This window comes from Mesoplodon bidens (assembly GCF_964165515.1).
Source record: "Mesoplodon bidens genome assembly, chromosome: 7".
Taxonomy (NCBI): Eukaryota; Metazoa; Chordata; class Mammalia; order Artiodactyla; family Ziphiidae; genus Mesoplodon; species Mesoplodon bidens.
Genome location: NC_138164.1, coordinates 38895669 through 38920728, shown reverse-complemented (window position 1 = coordinate 38920728; position 25060 = coordinate 38895669). Strand labels below are relative to the sequence as shown.

At 38.9% G+C, this 25060-nt stretch overlaps 2 protein-coding genes across 3 annotated transcripts in view; both read left to right on the top strand.

Annotated features, from left to right (window-relative positions):
• Positions 1–10147, top strand: part of LOC308620068 (protein kinase C-binding protein NELL1-like) — a gene marked incomplete at both ends in the record, with an annotated part of 99369 nt that extends 89222 nt beyond the window's left edge. The window contains 3 exons of the mRNA XM_081239406.1: positions 5631–5807; positions 8085–8309; positions 10097–10147. Coding sequence (XP_081095532.1) covers positions 5631–5807; positions 8085–8309; positions 10097–10147 — 453 coding nt within the window. The remainder of the gene's footprint in view (positions 1–5630; positions 5808–8084; positions 8310–10096) is intronic.
• LOC308619852 (uncharacterized protein) overlaps positions 1–25060 on the top strand; it is an 811674-nt gene that overhangs the window by 267988 nt on the left and 518626 nt on the right. The gene's annotated exons all lie outside the window — the stretch shown is intronic.

Below are 25060 nucleotides of genomic sequence, written 5' to 3'. Positions count from 1 at the left end.
GGTCAACACTGTGACAAAACCAAAGTAAGTAAGGAAGTAAATATTGAAATCAGGCTGCATTTATAAAAGTACAGTACTTAAAATAAGGTGACCATGAGTCTCACTTCATTTTGTGTTGGTCAGACCATTACTGAGGAATTATATTCAGCTCTCTAATTCAGCTACCTCATTTGAGAAATGGAGATAAAAATTTCTATTCCACTGAATAATCAGTATTAAATGTGACAATGCATATAAAAGAGTTGGCAAAATGTATGACATGAAATAAATGTTAAATTGATGGTAGATGATGACAACAATTATTAGAAATACTCAAAACTGTTGAAGAAGGTGGCAGTAAATGAAGGGATGGAAAAAGGTATTCCATGCAAATGGAAATCAAAAGAAAGCTGGAGTAGCAATACTCATATCAGACAAAATAGACTGTAAAATAAGGACTGTTACAAGAGACAAAGAAGGATACTACATAACAACCAAGGGATCAATCCAAAGAAGAAGATAAAACAATTGTGAATATATGTGCACCCAACATAGGCGCACCTCAATATATATAAGGCAAATGTTTACAGACATAAATGGATAATTGACAGTAACACAATAATAGTGAGGGACTTTAACATCCCACTTGCATCAATGGACAGGTCATCCAGACAGAAAATCAATAAGGGAACACAGGCCTTAAATGACACATTAGACCAGATGAACTTAATTTATAGAACATTCCATCTGAAAGCAGCAGGATACACTTTCTTCTCAAGTGCACATGGAGCGTTCTCCAGGATAGATCACATCTTGAGCCACAAATTAAGCCTCAGTAAAATTTAAGAAAATTGACATCATATCAAGCATCTTTTCTGACCACAATGCTATGAGATTAGAAATCAAATACAGGAAAAATACTGTAAAAAGCACAAACACACGGAGGCTAAAAAATACATTACGAAGCAACCAATGGATCACTGAAGAAATCAAAGAGGAAATCAAAAAATACCTAGAGAAAAATGACAATGAAAACACAACGATCCAAAACCTATAGGACGCAGCAAAAACAGATTTAAGAGGGAAGTTTATAGCAACACAATCTTATCTCAGGAAACAGAAAAATCTCAAACAACCTAACCTCATACCTAAAGCAAGTACAGAAAGAAGAATGAACAAAAGTGAAAGTTAGTAGAAGCAAAGAAATCATAAGAGCAGAAATTAATGAAATAGAGATGAAGAAAACATTGGAAAAGATCAATGAAACTAAAAGCTGGCTCTTTGAAAAGATAAACAAAATTGATAAACCTTTAGCCAGACTCATCAAGAAAAAGAGGGAAAGGGTTCAAATCAATAGAATTAGAAATGAAAAAGGAGAAGTTAAAACTGACATCACAGAAATACAAATGATCATAAGAGAATTCACAAGCAACTATATGCCAATAAAGGGACAACCTGGAAGAAATGGACAAATTCTTAGAAAGGTACAATCTCCCAAGTGTGCACTGGGAAGAGATAGAAAATATGAACAGACCAACTACAAGCACTGAACTTGAAACTGTGATTAAAGAATTCCCAACAAACAAAAGTCTAGGACCAGATGTATTCACAGACAAATTCTATCAAACATTTAGGGAAGAATTAACACCTGTCCTTCTGAAACTCTACCATAAATTTGCAGAGGGAGGAATACCCCCAAGCTCATTCTATGACGCCACTATCACTCTGATACAAAATCCAGACAAAGATACTACAAAAAGGAAAATTACAGGCCAATATCACTGATGAACATAAATGCAAAAATACTCAACAAAGTACTAGCCAGCCGAATCCAACAATACATTAAAAGGGTCATACACTATGATCAAGTGGTATTTATCCCAGGGATGCAAGGATTCTTCAATATCTAAAAATCAGTATGATACACCACATCAACAAACTGAAGAATAAAAACCATATGATCATCTCAATAGATGCAGAAAACGCTTTTGACAAAATTTAATACTATTTATGATAAAAAATAACTCCCCAGAAAGTGGTCATAGAGGGAACTTTCCTCAACATAATAAAGACCATATATGACAAACCCACAGCTGACATCATTCTCAATGGTGAAAAGCAGAAAGCATTTCCTCTAAGATCAGGAGCAAGACAAGGATGTCCACTCTCACCACTTTTATTCAACATAGTTTTGGAAGTCCTAGCCATGCAATTAGAGATGAAAAAGCAAGAGAAAAATACAAAATGGAAATGATGTAAAACTGTCATTGTTTGCAGATGACATCATACTATACACAGAAAATTCTAAAGACACTACCATAAACTACTAGAGCTCATCAATGAATTTGGTAAAGTTGCAGAATAGAAAATTAATACACAGAAATCTCTTGTATTTCTATACACTAACAACAGAAATTCAGAAAGACAAATTAAGGAAACAATTCCATTTAGAACTGCATCTAAAATTATTAACTACCTAGGAATAAACCGACCTAAGGAGGCAAAAGGCTTGTACTCTGAAAACTATAAGATGCTGATGAAAGAAATAGAAAGTGACACAAACAGATGAAAAGATATACCACGTTCTTGGATTGGAAGAATCAATATTGTGAAAATGACTATACTACCCAAGGTGATCTACAGATTCAATGCAATCCCTATCAAATTACCAATGGCATTTTTCACAGAACTAGAACAAAAACTTTTAAAATTTGTATGAAGACACAAAAAGACCCTGAATAGCCAAAGCAATCCTAAGAAAAACAGAGCTGGAGGAAATCAGGCTCCCTGACTTCAGACTATACTACAAAGCTACAGTAATCGAAACAGTATGGTACAAAAAGAGAAATATAGATTAATGAAACAGTATAGGAAGCCCAGAAATAAACCCATGCACCTATGGTCAGTTAATCTACAATAAAGGAGGCAAGAATATACAATGGAGAAAAGATAGTCCCTTCAATAAGTGGTGCTGGTAAAACTGGACAGCTACATGTAAAAGAATGAAATTAGAACATTCACTCATACCTTTCACAAAAATAAACTCAAAATGGATTAAAGACCTAAGTGTAAAGCTGGACACTATAAAACTCTTAGAGGAAAACATAGGCAGAACACTCTGTGACATAAATTGCAACAATATCTTTTAGGATCTACCTCCTAGAGTAATGAAAATAAAAACAAAAATAAACAAATGGAACCTAGTTAAACTTAAAAGCTTTTGCACAGCAAAGGAAACCATAAACAAGATGAAAAGACAACCCACAGAATGGGAGAAATTATTTGCAAACAAGGTGACTGACAAGGGATTTATCTCCAAAATATACAAAGAGCTCATGCAGCTCTATGTGAAAAACAAATAAACAAACAACAACCCCATCAAGAAATGGGCAAAAGATCTAAATGGACATTTCTCCAAAGAAGACATACAGATGGCCAAAAAGCCATGAAAAGATGCTCAACATCACTAATTATCAGAGAAATGCAAATCAAATCCACAGTGAGATATCACCACACACTTGTCAGAATGGCTATCATCAAAAAGTCTACAAACAATAAATGCTAGAGAGTGTGTGGAGAAAGGGGAATCCTCCTACACTATTGGTGGGAATGTAACTTGGTACAACCACCATGGAGAACACTATGAAGGTTCCTTACAAAACTAAAAATGGAACTACCATACGATCCAGCAATCCCACTCCTGGGCATATATCTGGAGAAAACCATACTTCAAAAAGATACATGCACCCCAACATTCATCGCAGCACTATTTACAATAGCCAAGACATGGAAGCAACCTAAATGTCCATCAGTGGAAGAATGGATAAAGATGTGGTACATATATACAATGCGATATTACTCAGCCATAAAAAACTAATGAAATAATGCCATTTGCAGCAACACAGATGGACCTAGAAATTATAATATGAAGTGAAGTGAGACAGAGAAAGATATTATATGATATCACTTATGTATGGAATCTAAAAAATGATAAAATGAACTTATTTACAAAACAGAAATAGACCCACAGACATAGAAAACCAATTTATGGTTACAAAAGGGGAAATGGGGGGATGAAGTAGGAGTTAGGGATTAAAATATACACATTACTATATATAAAATAGATAACCAACAAGGACCTACTGTATAGCACAGGGAACTATACTCAATATCTTGTAATAACCTATAATGGAAGAAAATGTAATAAAAAGAAAGAAAATATATATCTACATGTATGTATAACAATCACTTAGCTGTACAGCTAAAACAACACAACTTTGTAAATCAAGTATATTTCAATAAAAATTTTAAAAAATATATTTAAAAATAAAAACAAAAATTTAAAAAAGAAAGTGGCAACAACAACAGTGAAAAGATTCAAAACTATGGGGAGTGGTCAAAAAATTAGAGATGTTTAATCTAGAGATGAGATGATTCAGAGGAGACGTAAGAGCTCTCTTCTAAGAACGAAGGTAAAAATGTGATAGAAGGGATGGGGAGTTCTATGATTACCAAGGGTGTAAACAAGGATCAATGAAGATGGGCAAGAAAAAGTACAATTTTTAACATTCAGAAAGGTACAGAGTTGCATAATTAGAATACCTTCCATGGTGGTGAGTTCTTCAAGACCAGAGAGCTTTAAGCACAGGCTTGATGACTTTTGAATATGGTTGCTCTAGACTAATCAAGTATAGGTCAGAAAGTTTGGTTATGTGTCCTCTAACGTGTATTCTGGCCCTGAGATTCTCTGTTTCTTTAAATATTCTGCAAAGCAGTTATAACCATAAAAGGTGGCCACGTGTCTCACCTTAAATTTTTAGCTCTTCATTGTCTGAGATGAGAAGTTACTGCGAGCAACAGACATATAAATGAGAAACACTGCAAAACGTTCTGTCTTAACGTTTGAGTGCTGTTGACTTTCAATCCCTTCTGAGTGTTCAGGGCCATTATTCCAGAAATTGTACTCTGCCTATAATTTGGGGAGCTGTCTCAAGGTGGGAAGTGACACCTTATTGTAGCTCTTTATAATAAACAACCTAAAAGCTATCTTGTAGAAGAAAAATTATTTTGAAACCAGAATATCTGGTGGTGGTGCTTAGAGAATTGCTACCTCTGTGTTACTAGATAAGTCTTTTAGTCTCTCTGGGCCTCAGTTAATTCTTCTGTAAAAAGGGTATAGTCAGACTTCCTCCCAGAGTTGAGCCAGAGATAAAATTAGATGAATGTATTTGAATGTATTAGGTTGTTCATTGTGAACTGGGAAAAGTACAGCAGAATGATTTTCCACTCTACTGAATGCTTGATTATTTATGCATTTTTAGCTGCTTAGTTACAATGTTACTTAGAAATATGATTTGTAAGAAACATTTAGAAGAAAAGTTTGAAAGAACATATTGACTTCCGTCTGCAACTTAGAAATGTCTCCATGTTTACTTGGGCTGCCCTGCAAGCAAGGTCAGGGAAAGGCAGGGTGTGTATATGTGAGTATTCATGTGTGCATCTGTTTCGAGCAAACTGGGAGGTCGCCAGGGGAGCACTCTGACTAGAAATCTTTCCTATGTGCTCTGTAAAATGTTTATAAGATTTGGTTTCCATAGTGCAGCTTATTGTTTCCCTAATGATGAAACCTCCTTAATCTCATTTCTAAACAGGATGGGAAGATATTCTGCCGGCGGACAGCTTGTGATTGCCAGAATCCAAGCGTTGACCTTTTCTGTTGCCCAGAGTGTGACACCAGGGTCACAAGTCAATGTTTAGATCAAAATGGACACAAGCTCTATCGTAGTGGAGACAACTGGACTCACAGTTGCCAGCAGTGCCGGTGTCTGGTATGTTGGCTTCCTTTAGAGTGTGTTATCCTATATATTCTGGAGGGGTTTACAAGCTCAGTTGTCTGTGGGATTTAGTTTCCTGCGACTTGTGATCCTGTGCAGGGAGTTGTGGGTCCTGTGGCTAATTACGGGGCATATGTTCTTCCAGAAGACATTAGTATTCTACTATTTAAAACACCATGTAAAACAGAAAGGACATTTATAGCACAGATTTGGTCCAAGTTAGTTTACAATTGCTACTTTTTAGCCACTACAGATCAATAAAATTCCCCACATGATAGAAAGCTTTCAAAGCCTTGATGGGAACTTGTAGTTCTTACAGAGCCAAATCTTTCATTTCTTGGTACATTACCATTAAAGGTTTCAATATCAGAGATAGCAGAACATAGTAGAAATATCAGGGATTGATACTGATTCTAGGTCATAGAGACAGTCCTGGTTCTCCCACATGCAAGATGTGTGTAATTAACTTGGGCAAGTCCTAACATTTTACTGGATCATTCTTTCCTTCAGTGTACACAAGTAGATGGGCACCTATTTTGCAGGGCTGTTGTGAAGGTCAGTTATGTGAAAGGCAAGTGTAGTACTTGACACATAGAAGGCACTTAGTGCAAAATAGTTACTATTGTTCATATTTCCTAGATTGAAAAATTTGTTTTACAGTGCTAAACCTTAATGTAGAAAAATTAAGGTTATTTTGTATCTTAATATGGGGATACTAATGATATAATCAGGTTAGAGAAAGTCCAGAGAAAAACCTTAATTTCTGGACCTGGTTCTTTCTGTTTCAAACTATATAACACAAACAAAGATTTCTAATGTTGCAAAGACTGTTAAGACACATTATCATAGTGAATATGATGTTCCATCTCTGAGGTAATTATAGCCAGTGGAGCTAAGTCATAACTAAGTCAACTTGTAATGGAAACTGTTAGCTGTGTTCCATAATTTAACATTTGCTAAAATTAATGATTCAGTCTATGGATACTGTATAAAAACAGGCATTCAGAAAAACTGTGCTGTAAATTTCTATTGGATTTTCTAAAGTCACCTGGCAAATGTGCAGATAATCTTAAACAAATCCTTCTTAATCACTCCTAATACCGAGGAGTATAACTCAGATATATTCAAATCATAGCCATTCTTACATCTCCCATTCAAGAACAGGCAAACCCAACACAACTATAGAATTAGGTTCCACATCAGCCTGGAAAATTACATTTCTCTTTGAAGAAGCCAATCATCAGACACTCAGAAAAATTGGTATTAATTTTTGACATGATATTTTCATAGAATTTCAAAAGAGTATCCTCTCTCATCCCCAGACCCTAAGGTTATTATTTCCTGGGAGAACTGAAGCTGCTGAATATAACTTAACGACTTGAGAATAAAGTGGGTTATATTTAATAAATATCAATAGTTTGCATGTGCCAGACTCTGGATGATATAACAATGAGTATGACAGACATGGTCGAGCATGAAGCTGACCAAAGGCCATAGTCTTGTGAAGCTGACTGAATAATTAGGCATGCGTTTGTGTAAATTATAATGAGTGTCATGATAACGGAAGAGGCTACATAGGTAGTAGTCTCTACTATGTGCAGCTCAGTGGAGCCACAGTGGCCACATCCTGGAATACTTGGAGGCTCTGTCTGAACTGTAACACCTTACTACACATTAGTGATGTGTCACTAGCCAGACATTACATTCAAAACCATTATGAAATTTTTCTGATATTGCCCAACCTCAATTTTAAATCCAATATAAGCAACTCAGTGCGTGTTGTTATTGAAATAGTACAGTGGTTTAAGTTCCTCTTTGACCTTAAGAGAAATAGATTACTCTTTACACACTAGCTCAGTACCTTATCATCTATTTGTTCATTTGCTTAGCATTTATTGACCAGAACTGTGCCAAGCATCAGGGAGATAAAGGAACAAGCCCAAAGCCTGAAAGCTCAAAACGTAATCTGGAATTATATTGATAATTATGATGTCTCATGATAAAAATAATTATGGGTTGCCATTGGCACGCAGATATGGGACCGAACTCTTTCCATGGCTACAGTATAGACAGTCAGCAAGAGCACTCTGGAGGGGGTGATGTCTGTATTTGTTCTTCAAGGAGGAAACACATCATACCCATAATGATGCTAAAGTAGCAACAGTCAGTGAGGACAGTGATGGAGATTCCTGAGAATTTCCCCCTCTGGGACTTTGGCAACAGGATTGTGCATAAGGTCAATGATGAAGTATTTTGGCTTTCTCTCCACAGGAAGGAGAGGTAGATTGCTGGCCGCTCACTTGCCCCAATTTTAGCTGTGAGTTCACAACCATCTTGGAAGGGGAATGTTGTCCCCGCTGTGTCAGTGACCCCTGCCTGGCTGATAACATCGCCTATGACATCAGAAAAACTTGCCTGGACAGCTATGGCCTTTCTAGGCTTAGCGGCTCAGTGTGGACAATGACTGGATCTCCCTGCACAACCTGCAAATGCAAGGTAATTGGGTGTCCTGAGGATAACCAGGCCTTGAACAATTGCCAGAGAACACCTGCAGGAGGTCCACTCCTAATGTTTCTGAATGCACAGGTTCCAAGGGGCATGGTGGAAACACAGGCAGGCATTTGCTTCTCACCAGAGGTTAATCTGTCTGAATGGATTGTACCTGTACCGTGTATTAAGGCAAATTCCAAATGATGACCATGGAATAAAATAGGCCTCTCTTTTGCCTTTTAAAATACAGGATTTAAACAATTGCACTAGGCCAAATTATGGCTGATTTAAGCTATTTTGACCTGCATATTAAAAAGTAAAAAAAAAAAAACTTTTTTCATCCTGGAAATTTTTATAAGCTCTTTCATGAAACTGCCAATGTTAGAAGAAAGTGTTCTATAAATCTATGAAGTTTTTTGCTTTGTTTAATTATCACAGTACCTAATGCAGGGACCTGAAGCTCTTGCTGCACGATTTAATTAATTGTGATTATTTGCCTATCTTTTTGGAGGAGTTACCATGAGGCATCCTCATATGTCATTAAAATTAACAACTGACCCCTTCCTACCTTCAAAGCTTATGAAGAGCTATGACTGTAGTCAACTTGAAGCAAGGGTTAGGCAGGGTCAAATTTCTGCTGAAATATCTGCTTAATATTCCCATGATTAAACATGTTAAAAATATTAGTCCCTGGGCTTCCCTGGTGGCGCAGTCGTTGAGAGTCCGCCTGCCGATTCAGGGGACACGGGTTCGTGCCCCGGTCCAGGAAGATCCCACATGCTGCGGAGTGGCTGGGCCCGTGAGCCATGGCCGCTGAGCCTGCGCTTCCGGAGCCTGTGCTCGGCAATGGGAGAGGCCATAACAGTGAGAGGCCCGCATACCACACACACACACAAAATATATATATATATATGTGTATATATATATTATATGTATATATAATATATATATACACATATTTATATATTAGTCCATTCAATTCTATCAAATCCTGGCTCAGCTTCAGGCATCAGTGGAAGGATCCCAACTTGTCTTTTTATGCTGTTAAACGTGGGTTCTTTTCTCTTTCCTGAAAAGTACCATCTTAAAATGCAGCCCCAATACAAAAAGGACATCAAGCTTCATATAGCAAGAGTCATGGTCCCATTGTACCTTCAGCCCCATCAAACACAATGACCAGGAGATGTGGAGACCTATGTTATTTAGTATTATTTCTCTGAGATTAGGTTTGAGATTCATTTAGGAGGATTATAAAGGTATATTTACATTAATACATGTAATTGATTTTTCATGAATTCCCCAAAATTGATATGTACCATCCCCTTCACAGTCACCATGAGATAGTCTATATTTACCCCTAACATGCCCACCTTTCTGTAAGCCATTTTGGAGTTATTTTCAGGCTCTTTTGGTACTTTTGACTAGTATTATTAATGGCAATTTATCTTTCGGGGGTTATTTTTGGAAAGAATCTCATTTAGAGTAAGTCCAATGAATTAGTTGGGTAAACAAACAACATGAAAATACAGAGGACTCTCAAACAAACATGGTCTGAGCTCAGACGGGTGTATGAAGTTGCACTGCCAGCAGTAGCCAACAAGAGGGACCCTGAAGGGTCTCATAAATCTTTCCTTTCTTTCAACTCCTACTCTGGCATTTTTCTAGTAATTTTTTTATAACATTCATGGAGTTGGTCTCAACACGTAGATGGTCATTTTGAATATAAAGGTGGACACTACACATTGATTTATATTCTATGTCTCATTGGCTAATGCTTGTGTCTTGATGCACAGAATGGAAGTGTCTGCTGTTCTGTGGATTTGGAGTGTCTTCATAATAATTGAAGTATTTAAAATGGACTCATCATCGCAGGAGAAAAATGGACAAAATAACCATCCAACATGATGAAGAACAGGAGTTGGTGTTTTTAGTTTTTTGTTTTTAACCACAGACAATTACCAAAGTTTCCTCTGAAGGAAGGTGTTTGGGGGTTGCCTTTTGGACCTACCACATTGCTCATTCTTGCTAACCTAGTCTAGGTGACCTACAGTGCAGTGCATTTAGGTCTATGGTTGTTTAAAAAAAAAAAGTTTCCCATGTTGTAAATCACGCTTCCCTTATCAGATCATCTGCAGACACATTTAAATGATCTCATGGTAAATGTTGATGTATTTTTTTGTTTATTTTGTGTACTAACAAACATAATAGAGACTCGGCTCCTTTTGTTTATTTTTTCTGGATTTTTGGATCAAATTCTACAAATAAAGTTGCCTGTTGTGATTTTTGTCCCATCCACTGAATACTTAGTATTGATATTCCTGTGAAATGTATTGATAAATATGTGTATGTAGAGCCTAACTGCATCTTACTTACATTTCAAACTGTTGAGCACACCTAGATACCCACTCGTTCAGCTTAAGCAAGCTGAAAGCAATTATGATATGTTAAAGAGGGGAAAGACCACAAACATAAATAATTATTTGAAAAAGAACTTTCTCCTCCCTCTTACAAACAAAATGAAACAAATCTTAAGACACAATTTAGAAGCAGCAATGCTTGCAGACTTTTCTGGCCTTGAAAGAGAAAGTATCCTTGCATCAGTTTTATATAGTATTTGATAACTTACTTACAAGGGACTTCCATGTTTTTTAATACAAGTTGTCACTATAAGAGAGGTGCATGGTATTATTACTACATTATATGAGTAAATTAATGTATCCCAGTCAACCAATTTGTTCAGATCTAGTTGATTTATAACACATTGGGATTGATAACCAGGTCTCCTGATGCCTGTCCAATGATATTTTCTACTAAATCATGCCACATCACATATGGTAGAGGATATGCTTTTAAGAAAGCTGTTTGTATGCTCAGTAGTTACTTTAGAACAGTGAATGTTTTCATTTGAGCCACTACCATATTTTTAAGAGATGGCAGTTATTGAGTTACATAAAATGAATAAAATGTGCAAATGACATTATATCTGAGCTGAGAATTAAAACAGTTGTAGTTTTCAAGTGAACCACACATTAGTGGTTTGTAATACCTAAGTCTCCTGAATTCATCATTGTTCTGAATCAAGTTGGTTCATGAAATTTTGTTCACAAAATCAAGACAAAGTTGTTAAGTCAGTCATGCTAAATATATTTTAAATCCCAAATATTAATAGAATAATTAAAAATTGCAAGTTAAGATTACTTATTTATTGATATTTGTCAGTATTTTTGTGAAGATAAAATTCACTACAATTCACTACATGAGATCAATTTCATGTGCTAAATTATGATATAGCAGTTAAAACTATATTTGACAACTACTGCTACAGTATGGTAAATTAGAACACGTCTCCATTTTAATTCTTTAAGTGTAATCTTGGAACAGAGATTTTGAAAATTATTATTTAGAAAATATTTATGGCACCTCCATTAAAAAATACCTGTCAGTTTTCAATGGAAAAACAAAGACAATTATAAGAATCATTTGTGGCTGTATAAGTGAGGGGTTGGCAAACTATGGTCCCTTGAGTCAAATCCGGACATCTGCCTATTTCACTGGAACACAGCCATGCACGTTCATTTATATATTCTCTACTGCTGAAGAAAGTGGCAGAACTGAGTAGTTCCAACAAAGACGCAAAACCAAAAATATCACCATCTTACCTCTACAAAAATGTTTGCCAACGTCTGGTGTAAGTGATGACTGAACACTGGTGTGTATTTTAGAATGTGTGTTTCCATTTTTTTCCAAGGAATTTCCAGAATTTAAGTTTTCATTGAATCTGATATATTCATACTTTGTTGCAGAGCCATTAGCACTGATGGCTCATCCTAAAATACTGGTGTTTCACAACTACAAACATAAGACTCAGTATTTTCTTCATTTCACTTCAGTTAAATTTAATCTGTGCTAACGTGATGATAAAATGTTATTGATATTTAGAAACACAATATAAACTACTGCCAGCTCCTATCTATATGGGATTTTACTTCCTATAAAATAATTGATGACATTTTCTTATTAAAAAATTGAGTACTTTATTCGTAAAGTACTGTGCTGAGCTGGAAATAAAAAGATGAACAAAATAGTTTTTACATTAAAGATCACCATTATGCAGGCCTTTAGAAGGTACTGACAATCTTTGAATCCATTAGGGGATCATATTGAAATAAATTACTGCCTGAAATATCTTCTCCAGCCAGAAACTGAAAAGTTATTTTTAAAAGTGTGGTAAACCTCCTGATAGAACGTGCTTAAGTCTCATGCTGTGATTTACAGTGTGAAATGGCTATCCATTTAATAAACAAAAAAAGTGTTTGACAAACATATCTCCTTACAGATCATAACCATTGTCTTCAAGTGTAACATACACGTTGGTAAGAAACAATGATAAATACATAAGCAATTATGTAACTACCCTCTGATTTTCAATAGTGTAAAAGCACTGTGATTCAAGAGAGTAGAATATGAAGGGAGATGAAAGTCCTATATATTAACAAGACATCAATTAAACATAAATTTTGCCTTATTTCCTTCTAGGTTGCATATGAAATATATATACACATATATCATATATGTTATATATAGGTACCATATCTATAATCTATATATATTTATATGCAACTGATAATGCATATATATTAATATATATTCATATGCTATGTGTATGTTTATTTATTTAATCTCAGAGCTTCCCCTCCTCTGAGCTTTCTAGTTCTACACTAATGTTACTGTTACATTTTCCTTGTATTATGCAATAGGCTAGACTACATACAATCTTCATTTTCTAGCATCCAGAATAGTGCCTTGCATATGGTAGGTTTTCCATTAATTATTTTAAAATTTAAATTCATAATCTTTTATAGTATCAATAAGTTATCATGGGATGGTGGAAACAACTCACTCTAGTGGCTTTCAAATGTTCTTAAGCAATAAGACCTGTTTAAAAATAAAGTTTGTTCAGTGCTTTACTATAAAAAGCAGATAAAAGCAGAATTTCTCTGCTTGGAGCAAGAGTTGGAGAACTGGAATACCTTCATATATCCCACCACAACTCACAGACATCAAGAGAGCACAGCTTAAAAGCCATTGGCCAACCCATCACCTTCCCTTCTGCAAATGAAACCAACACTCAGATGTTAGGTGAATTTCCCAGAGTTCATAATTAATTTGTTATAGACCTAGAACTACCACCCAAACCACCCTGGTTTTCCCTCTGCCATCCTGGTAATGATTTGAAAGTTTTTTCACATTTCAATTTCAAGTGAGCTTTACTCCTTCTAAACTGATGACATTAAAAGATAATCATGATTTCAGGCCAAGATAGTGGAGTAGGAAGACTCTGAGCTCACTGGCTCTCATAAGCACACCAAAAGTATAATTATTTTCAGAGCAATTATTGATGAGAAAGACCAGAATCTAGTAGAAAAGATCTGCTGCAACTAAAAATATAAAGAAGGAGAGAGATGAGTAGAAGGGGTGGAGTTGTGGTATAGTCAAGACCCATACCCCCAGGTGAGTGACCCACAGATGAGAGAATAATTACAATTGCAGAGGTTCTCCCCTAGGAGGAGTGGGTCTGAGCCCTACATCAGGCTCTGCAGCCTGAAGGTCTTGTACCAGGAAGAGGAGCCCCCAGAACATTTGGCTTTGAAGGCCATCAGGGTTTACTTTCTGAAGACCCAGAGGGCTGTGGGAAATAGAGACTCCACTCTTAAAGGAGGCACACAGAATCTCACATGGTCCAGGATGCGAGGCAGAGGCATTGATTTAAGAGGAGCTTGGGTCAGATCTACCTGCTGATCTTGGAGAGTCTCCTAGAGAGTCAGAAGGCAACTGGAACTCACTCTAGGCATGTAGACAGTGGCAGCAGCCATTTATTGGAGATTGTTCTACTGCATGGAAACAGATGCTGGCAAGTGCCATTTAGGAATCCTTCCTCTAGCTTATTAGCACTAGGACCTTGCCCTGTCTGCCAGCCTGTAGGCATAAATACTAGGATGCCTCAGGCCAAGCAACTAGCCAGGTGGGGACAAAGCCCCACCCACCGGCAGGCAGGTTGCCTTAAGACCTCCTGAGCCCAAGCCATCCCAGGACTTGACCCTGTCAACAAAAGGGACCCAGCCCCAAATACCAGTGTTAGGTGCAAGCCCAGGAACACCTAGGGCTCTGCAGCCAGAGATCCTAGGACACAACTCTGCCCACCAGTGAGCAGGCATCAGCCCTAGGACGCCCAGGGCCCCAGAGCCACCCACCAGCAGGCTGACACACCAACTCCAGGACCCCCAGGGCCCCCTATAATTGGAGGCTCTGAGACTCAGCTCCACCCAACCAATGGGCAGATACCAGCCCTGGGACCACCACAACCTCATGGTCTACAGTGGCAGGACCCAGCCCACCTACCAGCAGGCCAGCACCAGCCTTAGGAACCTCTTGGCCCTGGTCCCACCCACCAGCAGACCAACACCAGTTCTGAGACATCTTGGGCCTCTCAGCCAGCTGCCATGGGATCCCATCCCATCCATCAGTGGGCCAACACGAACTTTGGGACACTCTGGACTCCGAAGCCAGCTGTGTCAGCAGCTGGCCCTGCTCACCAGTGGGCCAACACAAGCTTCAGGACACCCAGGGCCCTGCACCCAGAGACTCTAGGACCTGGTTCCACCCATAAGTGGGTGGGAATCAGTCCCAGATTCTTCTAAGTCTGAAACCTTCCCACCAGCAGGTGGACATGAGCCATAGGATCACTGCAGCCCTGTAGCCTGCCTTGTCAGGACACAGCCAATACACCATAAGGCCTGCATCGGCCCCAGGACACCAAGGGTTCTGGCCCTGCCCATCAGCAGGCCAACACCAACTCTGAGATACCTTGATCTTCTCAGCCAACTGCTCTGGGATCCAGCGCCACTCACTAGTGGGCCAGCACTAGCTTTGGGACACCTAGGAAATTGCAGCCAACCATGTCAGGAAATAACCCCACCCCCCAGCAGGCCAACATTAGACCCTGGAATCCTAGCCCCACAACCACCCGGCCCCAGAAACTGGCTCTGCCTACCAGTGAGCCAGCAGTAGCCAGGGTTTATCAGCCACCCAAACCTGCCAACCAGTGACAGCAGCTTCTGCACAAGGCAAGCCCTGGCAACCAATTGGACCAGAGGCCAGTCATGCCTATAAGACCACCCAACTAGTTAACCCACCACAAGAGAAAGACACACACAGCCCACATAGAGAACACACCTAGAGCATATTAGCTCTGGTGACCAGAGGGAAGTGTGTTGCTGGGATGCATAGGACATCTCCTACATGAGGATACTTCTCCAAGATTTGGAAACATAACCAACCTACCAGATACATAGAAATAAACACAGAGAATTAGGCAAAAAAAAGGTGAGAGGAACACACTGCAAATGAAGGAATGAGATAAAACCCCAGAAGAACTAAGAGAAGTGGAGACAGGCAATCAACCCAATAAAGGGTTCAAGGTAATGATTGTAAAGATGATCAAAGAACTTGGGAGAAAATGGATGAACAAAGTGAGATGTTTAACAAAGAAAAGATATAAAAAAGAACCAAACAGAGCTGAAGAATACAATAACTGAAATTAAAAATGCACTTGAAGGAATGAAGAGTAGATTAGAAGATACAGAAGAACGGATCACTGAGCTGTAAGACAGAGTAATGTAAATCACTGAACCTGACCAGAAAAAAAAAAGAATAAAAAGAAATGAGAACATTTTAAGAGACGTCTGTGACAACATCAAGCATACTAACATTGGCATTATAGAGGTCCCAGAAAGAGAAGAGAGAGGAAAGGGGTAGATAACATATTTGAAGGCATTGTAGCTGAGAACTTTCCTAACCTGGGAAAGCAAACAGACATCTAGGTCCAAGAAGCACAGAAAGTTCCAAATAGGATCAACCGAAAAAGTGCCACCCCAAGACACATTTTAAATAAAATGGCAAAAATTAAAGAGAGAATATTAAAAGCAACAAGGGAAAAGTAAAAAGTTACACATAAGGGAACTCCCATCAGGCTATCAGCTGACTTTTCAGCAGAAACTCTGCAGGCCAAAAGCCAGTGGCATGATATATTTAAAGTGATGAAAAGGAAAATCTACAACGAAGAATACTCTACCCAGCAAGGCTTTCATTCATATTTCTTGGAGAGATCAAAAGTTTCACAGACAAGAATGTGATCAAGACAGCAGAATAGTAGGACATGAAGTTCACCTCCTCCCTCAAATACATCTACACATGGAATGATCCTCATAGAATATCTACTGAATGCTGGCAGAAGACCTCAGACTGCTGAAAGGTCAAGAAAATCTCCACATAACCAGGTATGACAAAAGAAAAAAAAAAGTGAGAAAGGAATCAGGATGGGACTTGTGCCCCTGGGAGAGAGCTGTGAAAGAGGAAAGGTTCCTACACCCTGGGATGCCCACTCACCAGCAGGGAGATTGTCTGGGAAAGGAGAAGAGCTTCAGAGCCTCAGAGGAGAACACAGCAGCCAGAGTGGAGGGAGGACTGCATAGATGGTCAGTGCTGCCACCCTGCACTTCCCAGCTTGAGACACTCATTCACGAGTATGGGTGGGGGCTGGGTGCTGGAACTCAGGTTTTGGAGATCAGACCCAGGGAGAAGACTGGAGTTAACTCTACAGAAACGGCCTGTGAGGGCTGGAATCTGGTATGACTGCAACTGAGGGTGTATACAGAGGTAGCCCAGGTTGCCTTAGAGACTGGTGCCATTGCTTGGGGGGTGCATGGGGGGGCAGGACCTGTCATTGTAGCCTTTTTCCATATGTGCATGCTCACAGAGGTCAGGACACCTCCTACACAGGCTGGAGGGGCGATCATGAACAGCCACTGCCCATCTAGATTCCAGGAGTGGATTTTACACTTGTCAACATATATGCACATGATATGGGAGCACCCAAATACATAAAACAAATACTAACAGACATAAAGGGAGAAACTGACAGGAATACAATAATAGTAGGAGACTTTACCACCCCACTCACATCAATGGACAGATCTTCTAGACAAAAAATCAATCAGGCAACAGAGACCCTGAATAATACAATAGAACAGTTAGATTTAATTGATATTTTTCAGGACATTACATCCAAAAATATCAAGAATACACATTCTTTTCAAGTGCACATGAAACATTCTCTAGGACTGACTACATACTAAGGCACAAAACAAGCCTCAACAAATTTAAGAGTATAAAAATTATCTCAAGCATCTTTTCTGACCATAACAGCATGAAACTAGAAATAATCACAGAAAAAGAAAGGAGAAAAAAACAACTACATGGAGACTAAACAACATGATACTAAAAAACAAGTGGGTCAACAATGAAATCAAAGAGGAAATTAAAAAATACCTTGAGACAAATGAAAATGAAAACACAACAATACAAAATCTATGGGATGCAACAAAACCAGTTCTTGGAAGTTCAGATACAGGCCTTACTCAAAAAACAAGAAAAATCTCAAATAAACAACCTAACATACCACTTAAAAGAATTAGAAAAAGAAGAACAAACAAAACCTAAAGTCAGCAGAAGGAGGAAATAAAGATCAGAGACAAAATAAATGCAATACAGATTTAAAAAACAATAGAAAAAAATCAATAAAAGCAAGATCTAGTTCTTTGAAAGGACAGACAAGATTGACAAAAACCTCTGGCCAGGATCAATAAGAAGAAAACAGAGAGAACCTAAGAAAACAAGTAAGAAATGAAAAAGGAGAAATAACAACTGATACTGCAGAAATACAAAAAAACCTAAGGGAATACTATGAACAATTATATGTCAACAAATTCAACAACCTAGAAGAAATGTATGCAGAAAACTATAAGACTGATGAAAGACATTAAAGATAATACAAACAGATGGAGATATATACTATGTTCTTGGACTGGAAGAATCAACATTGTGAAGGTGAATATAATACTCAAAGCAATCTACAGATTCAATGCAATCCCTATCAAACTACCACTGGCATTTTTCACAGAACTAGAACAAAACATTTCACAATTTGTATGGAAACACAAAAGACCCCGAATAGCCAAAGCAACCTTGAGAAAGAAAAATGGAGCTTGAGGAATCAGGCTCCTAGACTTCAAACTATAATACACAGCTACAGTCATCAAGACAGCATGGTAATGGCACAAAAACAGAAATGTAGATCAATGGAACAGGATAGAAACTGCAGAGATAAACCCACACACATATGGTCACCTTATCTTTGATAAAGGAGGCAAGAATATATAATGGAGAAAAGACAGCCTCTTCAATAAGTGGTGCTGGGAAAACTGGACAGCTACATGTAAAAGAATGACATTAGAACACTTCCTAACACCATACACAAAAATAAACTCAAAATAGATTAAAGACCTAAATGTAAGGCCAGACACTATAAAACTCTTAGAGGAAAACATAGGCAGAACACTCTATGACATGAATCACAGCAAGATCCTTTTTGACCCACCTCCTAGAGAAATAGAAATAAAAACACAAATAAACTAATGGGACCTAATGAAACTTAAAAGCTTTTGCACAACAAAGGAAACCAAAAACATGACCAAAAGACAACCCTCAGAATGGGAGAAAATATTTGCAAATGAAGCAACTGACAAAGGATTAATCTCCAAAATTTATAAGCAGCCCATGCAGCTCAATATCAAAAAAACAAACAACCCAATCCAAAAATGGACAGAAGACGTAAATAGACATTTCTTCATAGAAGATATACAGATTGCCAACAAAGACATGAAAGGATGCTCAACATCACTAATCATTAGAGAAATGCAAATCAAAACTACAACGAGGTATCACCTCACACTGGTAAGAATGGCCATCATGAAAAAATCTACAAATAATACATGCTGGAGAGGGTATGGAGAAAAGGGAACCTGCTTGCACTGTTGGTGGGAATGGGAACTGGTACAGCCACTATGGAGAACAATATGGAGGTTCCTTAGAAAACTAAAAATAGAACTACCATATGACCCAGCAATCCCGCTACTGGGCATATACCCTGAGAAAACCAAAATCTAAAATGAGTCATGTACCACAATGTTCATTGCAGCACTATTCACAGTAACCAGGACATGGAAGCAACCTAAGTATCCATTGACAGATGAATGGATAAAGAATATGTGGCACAGCTATACAAAGGAATATTACTCAGCTATAAAAAGAAATGAAATTGGATTATTTGTGGTGAGGTGGATGGACTTAGAGTCTGTCATACAGAGTGAAGTAAGTCAGAAAGAGAAAAACAAATACCGTATTTTAACACACAATAATGGAATCTAAAAAAAAAACTTCAGAAGAATCTAGGGGCAGTACAGGAATAAAGATGCAAACATAGAGAATGGACTTGAGGACATGGGGAGTGGAAAGGGTAAGCTGGGACGAAGTGAGAGAGTGGCATTGACATATGTACACTACCAAATGTAAAATAGATAACTAGTGGGAAGCAGCTGCATAGCAAAGGGAGATCAGATGAGCTCGGTGTTTGGTGACCACCTAGAGGGGTGGGATGAGGAGGGTGGGAGGGAGACATAAGAGGGAGAAGATATGGGGATATATGTATACGTATAGCTGATTCATTTTGTTATCCAGCAGCAACTAACACAGCAGTGTAAAGCAATTATACTCCAATGAAGATGTTTAAAAAAAAAACAAATTTGACAATCTAGAAGTAATGGACATTTTTCTAGAAACATAGGGCCCACCAAAACTGAATCAAGAAGAAATGGATACAGCCACTATGGAGAACAGTATGCAGGTTCCTTAAAAAGCTAAAAATAGAACTACCATATGACCCAGCAATCCCACTACTGGGCATATACCCTGAGAAAACCATAATTCAAAAAGAGTCATGTGGACTTCCGGGAAAGATGGCGGAAGAGTAAGATGCGGAGATCACCTTCCTCCCCACATATACACCAGAAATACATCTACACGTGGAACAACTCCTACAGAACACCTACTGAACGCTGGCAGAAGACCTCAGACTCCCCAAAAGGCAAGAAACTCCCCATGTACCTGGGTAGGGCAAAAGAACAAGAATAAACAGAAACAAAAGGATAGGGACGGGACCTGCACCAGTGGGAGGGAGCCATGAAGGAGGAAAGGTTTCTACACACTAGGAAGCCCCCTCATGGGCGGAGAATGCTGGTGACGGAGGGGGAAATCTTCGGAGCTGGGGAGGAGTGCGCACCAACAGGGGTGCAGAGGGCAAAGCAGAGAGATTCCCGCACAGAGAATCGGTGCCGACTGGCACTCAACAGCCCGAGGCTTTGCTCGCCCGCCTGAGCAGGTGGGGCTGGGAGCTGAGGCTCGAGCTTTGGTCATAGCGCAGAAAGAGGACTGGGGTTGGTGGCGTGAACACAGCCTGAAGGGGCTAGTGCACCACGGCTAGCCGGGAGGGAGTCCGGGAAAAAGTATGGACCTGCCTAAGAGGCAAGAGACTTTTTCGTCCCTCTTTGTTTCCTGGTGCGCAAGGAGAGGGATCAAGGGCGCTGCTTAAAGGAGCTCCAGAGACGGGCACAAGCCGCGGCTGAAAGCACGGACCCCAGAGACGGGCGTGGGACACTGGGGCTGCTGCTGCCGCCACCAAGAGGTCTGTGTGCTAGTGCAGGTCACTATCCACGCCCCGCTTCCGGGGAGCCTGTGCAGCCCGCCACTGCCGGGGTCTCGGGATCCAGGGACAACTTCCCTGGGAGAACGCATGGCGCGTCTCCAGCTGGTGCAATGTCACGCCAGCCTCTACCACCACAGGCTCACCACGCACACCATGCCCCTCCCTACCCCCGGCCTGAGTGCCAGAGTCCCCGAAGTGGCTGCTCCTTTAACCCTGTCCTATCTGAGCGAAGAACAGACATCCTCCGGCGACCTACACACAAAGGCGGGGCCAAATCCAAAGCTGAGACCCCAGAGTTGTGAGAACAAAGAAGAGAAAGGGAAATCTCTCCCAGAAGCCTCAGAAGCAGTGGATTAAAGCCCTGCAATCAACTTGATGTACCCTGCATCTGTGGAATACATGAAAAGACAATGAATCATCCCAAATTGAGGAGACGTGTGGATGAAAGGCTCTTGGTGCTGCAGCCAGGAGTCAGTGCTGTGCCTCTGAGGTGGGAGAAACAACTTCAGGACACTGGTCCACAAGAGACTTCCCAGCTCCACATAATATCAAACGGCGAAAATCTTCCAGAGATTTCCATCTCAACAACAGCACCCAGCTTCAATCAAGGACCAGCAAGCTACAGTGCTGGACACACTATGCCAAACTAGCAAGACAGGAACACAATGCCACCCATTAGCAGAGAGGTGGCCTAAAATCACAATAAGTCAACATCCACCCAAAAACACACCACAAGACGTGGACCTGCCCACCAGAAAGATGAGATCCAGCCTCAACCACCAGAACACAGGCACTAGTCCCCTCAATCAGAAAGCCTACACACCCCACTGAACCAACCTTAGCCACTGGGGACAGACACCAAAAACAACGGGAACTACAAACCTGCAGCCTGCAAAAAGGAGACCCCAAACACAGTAAGATAAGCAAAATGAGAAGACAGAAAAACACACAGCAGGTGAAGAAGCAAGATAAAAACCCACCAGACATAAAAAATGAAGAGGAAATAGGCACTCTAGCTGAAAAAGAATTCAGAATAATGATAGTAAAGATGATCCAAAATCTTGGAAATAGAATAGACAAAATGCAAGAAACATTCAACAAGGACCTAGAAGAACTAAAGATGAAACAAGCAATGATGAACAACACAATAACTGAAATTAAAAATACTCTAGATGGGATCAATAGCAGAATAACTGAGGCAGAAGAACGGATAAGTGAGGTGGAAGATAAAATAGTGGAAATAACTATTGAAGAGCATAAGAAAGAAAAAAGAATGAAAGGAACTAAGGACACTCTCAGAGACCTCTGGGACAGCATTAAACGCACCAACATTCGAATTATAGGGGTTCCAGAAGAAGAAGAGAAAAAGAAAGGGACTGAGAAAATATTTGAAGAGATTATAGTTGAAAACTTCCCTAATATGGGAAAGGAAATAGTTAATCAAGTCCAGGAGGCACAGAGAGTCCCATACAGAATAAATCCAAGGAGAAATACGCCAAGACACATATTAGTCAAACTGTCAAAAATTAACTACAAAGAAAACATGTTATAAGCAGCAAGAGAAAAACAACAAGTAACACACAAGGGAATCCCCATAAGGTTAACAGTTGATCTTTCAGCAGAAACTCTGCAAGCCAGAAGGGAGTGGCAGGACATATTTAAAGTGATGAAGGGGAAAAACTTGCACCCAAGATTACTCTACCCAGCAAGGATCTCATTCAGATTTGATGAAGAAATTAAAACGTTTACAGACAAGCAAAAGTTGAGAGAGTTCAGCACCACAAAACCAGCTTTACAACAAATGCTAAAGGAACTTCTCTAGACAAGAAACACAACAGAAGGAAAAGACCTACAATAACGAACCCAAAACAATTAAGAAAATGGGAATAGGAACATACATATCGATAATTACCTTAAATGTAAATGGACTAAATGCTCCCACCAAAAGACACAGACTGGCTTAATGGATACCAAAGCAAGACCCAAATATATGATGTCTACAAGAGACCCACTTCAGACCTAGAGACACATACAGACTGAAAGTGAGGGGATGAGAAAAGATATTCCATGCAAATGTAAACGAAAAGAAGGCTGGAGTAGCAATTCTCATATCAGACAAAATAGACTTTACAATAAAGACTATTAGAAGAGACAAAGAAGGAGACTACCTAATGATAAAGGGATCAATCCAAGAAGAAGATATAACAATTGTAAATATTTATGCACCCAACATAGGAGCACCTCAATACATAAGGCAAATACTAACAGCCGTAAAAGCGGAAATCGACAGTAACACATACATAGTAGGGGACTTTAACACCCCACTTTTACCAATGGATAGATCATCCAAAATGAAAATAAATAAGGAAACACAAGCTGTAAATGATACATTAAACAAGATGGACTTAATTGATATTTATAGGACATTCCATCCAAAAACAACAGAATACACATTTTTCTCAAGTAATCATGGAACATTCTCCAGGATAGATCATATCTTGGGTCACAAATCAACCCTTGGTAAATTTAAGAAAATTGAAATTGTATCAAGTATCTTTTCTGACCATAACGTTATGAGACTAGATATTAATTACAGGAAAAGATCTGTAAAAAATACAAACACATGGAGACTAAACAATACACTACTGAATAACGAAGTGATCACTGTAGAAATAAAAGAGGAAATAAAAAATACCTAGAAACAAATGACAATGAAGACACGACGACCAAAAACCTATGGGATGCAGCAAAAGCAGTTCTAAGAGGGAAGTTTATAGCAATACAATCCTAACTTAAGAAACAGGAAACATCCCGAATAAACAACCTAACCTTGCACCTAAAGCAATTACAGAAAATAAGAACAAAAAACACCCAAAATTAGCAGAAGGAAAGAAATCATAAAAATCAGATCAGCAATAAATGAAAAAGAAATGAAGGAAACGATAGCAAAGATCAATAAAACTAAAAGCTGGTTCTTTGAGAAGATAAACAAAATTGATAAACCATTAGCCAGACTCATCAAGAAAAAAAGAGAGAAGACTCAAATCAATAGAATTAGAACTGAAAAAGGAGAAGTAACAACTGACACTGCAGAAATACAAAAGATCATGAGAGATTACTACAAGAAACTCTATGCCAATAAAATGGACAACCTGGAAGAAATGACAAATTCTTAGAAATGCACAACCTGCCAGGACTGAGTCAGGAAGAAATGGAAAATATGAACAGAACAATCACAAGCACTGAAATTGAAACTGTGATTAAAAATCTTCCAACAAACAAAAGCCCAGGACCAGATGGCTTCACAGGTGAATTCTATCAAGCATTTAGAGAAGAGCTAACACCTATCCTTCTCAAACTCTTCCAAAATATAGCAGAGGGAGGAACACTCCCAAACTCATTCTACGAGGCCACCATCACCTTGATACCAAAACCAGGCAAGGATGTCACAAAGAAAGAAAACTACAGGCCAATATCACTGATGAACATAGATGCAAAAATCCTCAACAAAATACTAGCAAACAGAATCCAACAGCACATTAAAAGGATCATACACCATGATCAAGTGGGGTTTATTCCAGGAATGCAAGGATTCTTCAATATATGCAAATCAATCAATGTGATAAACCACATTAACAAACTGAAGGAGATAAACCATATGATCATCTCAATAGATGCAGAGAAAGCTTTCGACAAAATTCAACACCCATTTATGATAAAAACCCTGCAGAAAGTAGGCATAGAGGGAGCTTTCCTCAACATAATAAAGGCCATATATGACAAACCCACAGCCAACATTGTCCTCAATGGTGAAAAACTGAAATCATTTCCACTAAGATCAGGAACAAGAAAAGGCTGCCCACTCTCACTACTCTTATTCAACATAGTTTTGGAAGTTTTAGCCGCAGCAATCAGAGAAGAAAAGGAAATAAAAGGAATCCAAATTAGAAAAGAAGAAGCAAAGCTGTCACTAGTTGCAGATGACATGATACTATACATAGAGAATCCTAAAGATGCTACCAGAAAACTACTAGAGCTAATCAGTGAAGTTGGTAAAGTAGCAGGATACAAAATTAATGCACAGAAATCTCTGGCATTC